General features: G+C 26.2%; 2 protein-coding genes across 5 annotated transcripts in view; one reads left to right on the forward strand and one right to left on the reverse strand.

The window, feature by feature from the left end:
- Positions 1 to 11: 11 nt before the first annotated feature.
- LOC130665465 (scoloptoxin SSD14-like) lies at positions 12 to 7,232 on the reverse strand. Of its 3 annotated transcripts, none has more exons than XM_057465877.1 (7): positions 7,069 to 7,232; positions 2,001 to 2,237; positions 1,525 to 1,941; positions 991 to 1,441; positions 715 to 905; positions 401 to 644; positions 12 to 332 (listed from the first exon to the last, which is right to left on the reverse strand). In XM_057465877.1, the coding sequence occupies exons 1-7, from the start codon at positions 7,092 to 7,094 to the stop codon at positions 69 to 71; spliced, it is 1,830 nt and encodes a 609-aa protein (XP_057321860.1). In that variant the 5' UTR covers positions 7,095 to 7,232; the 3' UTR covers positions 12 to 68. The 3 variants fall into 3 exon arrangements, with proteins under 3 accessions (XP_057321860.1, XP_057321859.1, XP_057321858.1); XM_057465876.1 differs by lacking the exon at positions 7,069 to 7,232 and adding an exon at positions 6,523 to 6,786; XM_057465875.1 differs by lacking the exon at positions 7,069 to 7,232 and adding an exon at positions 2,842 to 3,310.
- Positions 2,332 to 7,258, forward strand: part of LOC130665479 (phytanoyl-CoA dioxygenase, peroxisomal-like) — a 52,448-nt gene continuing 47,521 nt past the window's right edge. Inside the window, exon 1 of one of the 2 annotated variants that reach the window (XM_057465900.1) lies at positions 2,332 to 2,689. The gene's annotated coding sequence lies outside the window, so the exon portion shown is untranslated. The remainder of the gene's footprint in view (positions 2,690 to 7,258) is intronic. The other variant, XM_057465898.1, reaches the window with a different exon arrangement.

A 7,258-nucleotide genomic window follows, 5' to 3' on the forward strand; every position in this document is an offset into this window, starting at 1 on the left:
GTTAATAAAAATTAATTGAATGGCGAATTTAATAGAAAGAAAAATAGATAACAACTTTATTTAAAATTTCAGTCAATACCACGGACATCCCCGTCCCTTCTGTAATCGGCATTGCCATAAATAGTACCATTTATTTGTTCAATAGCACACACGACGCTGCCTCGACCTCTGTACCGCGCTGTTTCGTGGCCAAGTTTTTTTAATCCATCAATGACAGATTTTAATACACCAAATTGATAGCCAGCTGTCATTGGAAACAGTTGATGATGAATTCTCGGAGCGTCAATTGCTTCTTTTATTGTATTATTCATCCACAGAGTTCGTGCCATCACCTAAAAAATATCTTTATTAATTAATTTTGTATTTAATATTAAATAATTTTTTGGTATAAAATATTTACAAAAGCTGCTGATGTAGTGATTTTAGTACCACCACATGAACCAATGACCATACGAATATCACCGTTATGATCTACAAGAACTGATGGCACCATTGAAGACAAAGGCCTTTTACCGGCTTCGATTGCATTCTGTTTATTGTTACCAGGTAGACCGAAGTAATTGACTACAGAAGGTATTGAAAAATCATCCATGCCGCTGTTGAGCAAAATTCCAGTTCTTTCGCTGACTAAACCACTGCCAAAGCTGAAACGATTATTAATAATAGTTAGTTTAAATTCACTCCTCGATCAAGATTTATTGATATAAAGCTTACAAAGTGTTGAGAGTACTAGTGATTGATACAGCATCGCCAGATGGTGATAAAACGGATATTTGCGCAGTACCATGATCTTCAAGGAGGCCAGTACCACCTTCGTAGTGTGCAGCATCATTCCATGTTCTTGAGTCATTTATTCGGGCCTTTATCGCTCGTGCATAATCTCTTGATGTTAGATTCTTTGTTAACTATATATATAAAAAAAATATTCTTTCAATATTTAACGACTCAACCGATACTAAACGGTAATTTTAATTGATGTATTATTAATACCTCTGTCAGATCATTGTAATCAGGATCGCCCAGTTTACTTCTGACAGCATAGGCAAATTTAAAAGTTTCAAGCATTCTATGATATGTTTCAATAGTATTTTCAACACCATTTATACTGTTTGGTGTAAATTTAAATTCATCAAAAATATTCATAACAAATACAAGCAGTGCGCCGCTGCTTGGAAAATTTGATGCAAATAATTTAATTCCATTAGACAATTCAGTTTCCAGTGGGTCTTGCCATATAGCCGTGTAATTACGTAAATCTTCCATCGTTAAAATCCCACCTTGTTTTTTTAAATCTTCAACTAGAGTTTGTCCCAGTGTTCCATTGTAAAATTCATTAGCACCTTTTTCTGCAATCACCTTAAATGTGTCACAAAGTTTGTCAGGTTTAATAAGACTCCCTGGTGTTTTAAACTTTTTTGTCGTTTCATTCACAAACAAGGACCTGTAAAAGAAAAAAAATAACGAACATCAATTGTTGATCCTAATCTATCTACAAACAAAGATAAATTAAAAATTAATTTTTACCTCAATGTCGGATCATTTTCAATACTCGCTTGATTTTGAAATAAATCATTCCACTGAGCTTGTGATAGCGTCCATCCTTTTTCACACAATTCAATAGCATCTGTAAATAAATCAGCCCATGGTAATTTACCAAACCGTTGGTGTGCTGCCCAATAACCAGCAATTTCTCCAGGCACTGCCACAGCAAGTGGTCCAGTGAATGTTGCTTTTTCACCTTTATTTCTAAACATATCTTCATGAGCTGCCAGAGGTGCTCTATCTCGAGCATTTAAATAATAAGCTTTTTTCGTCGCTCTATCATAAATTGTCATAACAAATGCACCACCAAGTCCCATATTCTGCATATTACCCATACCATTGCAAAGGGACGCAGCGATTGCAGCATCAACTGCTGAACCATTTCTTAGTAATGTTCTCCTACAATTGATCATAATTAGCTTACAAATATAAAATAGTTAAAAATAATTATAATTTACCTTCCTATCTCTGCACAGTAAGCGTCATCAACACATACCGCACCACCACCTTTAAATTTTCTTAGTTTACTCGACGATGGTTTTTGCGGTACTTCAACATCAGGTACTTTTTCAACGTCGTCATTATTTTCATCTATTTTATTACCTCCCTTAGAAATTAATACAGCCGCTATTACTATAACTATTATAACAAGTACCACCGAACCAGCAATTATTTTCCAACGTCTCGATCTCCATCTGTAATTATTTGAATTTTAAAATAAATCTTTGAAAAAAAAAAAAATTCAAATCACCCGCGCTAAATCTGTTATATGATTCGTTCAGTTTATCAGCTGTTTTCTATATTTTATATATTATTTACTTTGTTAACTTGGTAATAAAAAGTAAATTTATTAATCATCTGATAATCTTCCACTTTCAGTCAACATATATACACTTTGGACCATAACATCGTGATAGTACAAGTCATAAATATTTATTTAAGTGTCAAGTTCTCTGGTTTTATTCATCAAGAAGTTTTACATTCAAGTAATTAATTAATTAACCAAATAATTAATTTATTAAGTAAATAAAGAAATAGCGCAAGAAGAAATAACAATAATTATTTTTAAATTAAATTTAAAAGATTTTCTAACCTCAACGGTGATAACAATAAAGTTATTTTTGTTTTTGTCGTACGTATTTTAATTGTAAGTAATTTTTATTTATTTATTATAAATAATTTAAACATATGATTAAGAAATAAGTGAAAGTTAATAATAGAAAGTGATGGGAATATTTTATTATTTGAATCAATTTGAATTACAATACAATCACAGAAAATAATTGAATCCCCACTCACATTGTATTATTATTATTATTGACAAAAAAATCGCTTGTATCTTTACTGTCTACAGAATAAATTAATTGTACAGCTGCTTGGTCATTACGTTGATTAAATAAAGTACTACTCATATTACAACAACAATAATAATCATCACTTTTGTCATAATCATCAATATCACAATTTATATTTTTATTATCATCGTTATATTTTGCTCGTGAACTCTCAATTTCTATTGGCAAAGTCATCCGTCTTCTACGAACGTTAGTAGACTTCACCTTTGATCGTTTCCAACATTCCATAATACAAACAGACAATTTATTATCAAGTACGGCAATTTTTATTGATGATTCCATTTAAATCTATTACTATTATTATTATTATGATTATTTTTTTTATTTAAACCTATTTATATTTATTTTTATTTGTTAATTACTTTACACATTGTGAGTATTTTTTTAATGTTTTCATAGACAACATTTTTGTAGGAAGACGAGTTTATACTGATTTAGTTGATGTAGAAAAATCAATTCAAGCACGCGCAATTCAATTCAACTATTTTATCATTGAAATTCTGTTAGACACTCAAATATACAGAAATAAAATCACAAAAAGGCAAATTATCTAATGATAGAATAAATAAATTATAAAATTTTAACACTCATGAAAAAATTTCACTCATCCTCTGGTTCATACTCAAAGAAATCAATATGACTAAAAAGTAAATGACAATTTTTAAATTATTGTTCTCTGAGACAAATCAACATTTTAAAAAAACGAAATTTTCTAGATGTCATTGATTAGAAAAGTTTTGGATTAGAGTTTAATCCTGAGGGGGATTGTTCTGGGTGAAGATGTTTTGGAGTAAATCAGAGTTCAAGGATAGTTTTATGTTGCGATAAGTTAAGAGACCAAGTACCCGATCACTCATGTATTTGTATATCAATATTTACTAAATTTGACTAAATATTGATATACAAACACATGGAGTGATCTAGTACTAGTTCCCTGATCAGATACTAGGTCTTTTACCTTAGAGATATTTTAAGTGAAGAATTGTTATGGAGTTGTCTGTGCATAGAAAGATTCTGGATCGACTTATTATCATGCCATTTTGAAGCATAATTTAACAATCAATACTAATATTTTATGATTGCATAAAAAAGAACACGCTATAATAATTACACCATAAATTCAGTATTGGTAACATAAACAAAAATATTTATTAATCAATAATGATCATCAAAATTTATGTTTATTAATTTTTTTGCGCTTTATAAATAAGAAAATAAATGTAGGGTAGAGGGGGGCAAAATGGGCCCCTTAAGGAAGATAATTATAATATCATTAATTTTTTTTACGCGTTTACTTCTATTTAAACTCTTGATACTTATTTTCATTTCATTATGCTGCTTCCAGTAAAATTTAAAAATTGAAAATTAGGGGCAAAGTGGGCCCTCAAAAAAATTTCGGATTTGATATTTTTTATTCTTTACACGTGTGATATTTGCAAATAACTATAAAACAATTGTATTATAATAATTAAAAAAATCATTTTAATAGTCTGTTGCGATATAACTCTAAAACGTAATTTTATTATCTTTAACATTCTTAATAAATTATATTTAATGAACAGTTTTGGTGGTTTATTTCAGCCCTCATTATATAAGAAATTTTGATAAGCTTATTATCCGTCCGAATTTATTTGCGTATAGAAAATTTTAAGGGGCCCACTTTGCCCCCATATTTTTTGAAGTTTTGAAAATTTTAAGGGGCTAACTTTGCCCCTTCCTCCCCTAATTTTTGTATTTTTATATCAATATTTATTAATCAACGATAAAATGACTTAATATTTATAGAAATTTATTTTTGCTTAAGACATTATGACTCATTAATATTTTTGTCGTGGATACTTGGCCAAGTTACCTTTAAAAATATTTATTGATACAAATTTCGTAATTTTGAATAATGATTTATTATTTTAAGTGCAAAATGTATTTAAAATATTTTATTTTTCGATTTGATGAAAAATGATAAATTGTAAATATTAAAATAATTAAAATCTTGCTGATTTTTAAACGATTCATAAATTTTTTTTTTTTTTAAATAATAACTATGTAATATTGATAAACTTGTGATACTTGAAAAAAAAATTACATACATGAAATTGTATTTTTTATTAAATTAATGTTAATTTTATTTGTGATAATACAAAAGGAATTTTTTTTTTTAGTCAATTGTGTTCTAACAATAAAAATTTATTTTTATCGAGTTATCGGGACTTTTGAATTACCAGGAAAAAATAATTTACATTTATTCATTCAATATTACGGTAACACGAAACAGGAATTTAACTGAACTTTTAAATTTCAACAAAAAGTTTTATCCGGTCCATTGAAAGATTTTTTTATATTAAAAAAAAAAACGATTTTATAGAATTATTTTTTACCTTAAGAAAAAAATTAATTTTCATGTCGAATTGCTCAATAAAAATCTTAACTGATAATAAAGATAATTATTTTTATTAATTTTTTTTTCTTATTGTCTTATAATAAAATTTTATCTTAAATAACGAAAACTGTTGAATTTAATTAAATAGACTTATTTTTAAATTTATCAAGTTTACTATTTATTAATTTATTGTACTAATGTTAGCATATCTGTGATAAAAATACTTTAAATAAATTAAATTTATATATTTATTAGCGTAAATTTTTTAAAGTCAACAAATGATTATTAGTCAAAAATAAACTTTATAAAAAAAACCTCTGAAAAATATTTATCAATATTAATATTTGAAAAAAAAACTTGCATTTATTCACATTTAAAAAAAATAATAATAATGTTTTAGATAAATACAAGGTAATACTTAGTTGCATTTATATCTATTATAAATCACGTATAATTTATTCTCATAAAAAATTCAACGAAACAGTAAAAAAAATTAATGTGTTCATGAATAATGAGAAATAATTGTTATCAAGAGTAATTTTATTGTTCATGTTGAGTGTTAAGTCTTTAAAAATTATACGGAGTAAAAATAAACCGTCATAATATTTTTTTTACTATTTTTTTAATATTGAAAATAAAAAGTATTTATAGTTTCCTCAAAACTTACAATTATTTTATTACTAATTAAATTTAATATTAACGTAATTAAGTATTAATTATTTATAGAAAATAATTTAAATTTCCCGGCAATAATTGTATGACTAATAAACAATTATGTAAAGAATTATATCAACTGTACGTGGCAATTAAATTATTAAATAATTTTTTTATTTAGTCATTTATTTGTTGTTTTAAAATTATAATAATTAATGTTTAGAGAACAAGTAAATAAAAATAGTAATGAACTATTTAAATATTTTTTATCAGGGCAATATTATTTTTTTTCGACAATTGCAAAGGAAAATAATGACCTTCAACATTAGATCACTTTCAAGTGCTACTCATTGGAAATGTTACCAGTACTGAATTTATTGTACTGTAATTATTATTAACACGCTACATTACATTAATTTTTTTATATGGATTATAAAAATGATCAACGTGATAGCAATTTTAGATTTAGTGGCTCGTAGTAAAAATAATTTTTTTCAAAAATTTAAAAAGTTATAACTTTATTTAATTTATCAGTTATTATTTAAATAAATTATAAAAGTAATAATGTAAAATGAAGTTGAAGTAAAAACTTACTTTGAGTTTTGAGTATTAATTGTAATACTTTCTATTTGATGCTTCATGATTTTAAAAGTAAATAAAAATTGATGATGATAAATAATTAATAAATTTAATGTATGAATAAAAAAATGATTATTTATATATAATAGTTTAATTATTGACAGTTAAGAGTACTTTAAGCTTGACTGATTGCTTGCTCACGCAATACTGCTGGAAAGTTGTGAACACATGTTGATTCATCTACAACTAAACACTAAATCAGTACTGTAGGTTGTTGTATATACTTGTGTATACTCCTAATACAGCTTCTCGTCGTCGAGATTGTCCTTATATTTTGTTGTAAGAGCAAGAATTTTTCAGGTATAAAATGTACAATGAGTGGGGAAAGAAAATAAATATGAGTGAAGACGATAAAAAAAATTAATACGACAAGACGGGGCAGTAAACTCGAGTTGTGATCGAATAACGGAATTTTTAAATTCTCTTCATGATACTTTTATTTAATTATTAAACTGTTATTGTTATTAATATTCGGATTATATTTCAATTGTTATACTTTACCTAGTAGATTTATTAACACTCGGCATTGTAATTTAATCTTTTAAATATACGATTTAAATTGTTTATTAAATATTAATTATTATTAACACACAAAATTTTATAATAATTATGCATAAATTTATTAACTAATTTCGAGAGGTAAAATTTAGTAAACATTAAAATTTTTTTTAATTTTCATAAATAGAAAACT

Source organism: Microplitis mediator, chromosome 3 (genome assembly GCF_029852145.1).
Source record: "Microplitis mediator isolate UGA2020A chromosome 3, iyMicMedi2.1, whole genome shotgun sequence".
NCBI classification, from domain to species: domain Eukaryota; kingdom Metazoa; phylum Arthropoda; class Insecta; order Hymenoptera; family Braconidae; genus Microplitis; species Microplitis mediator.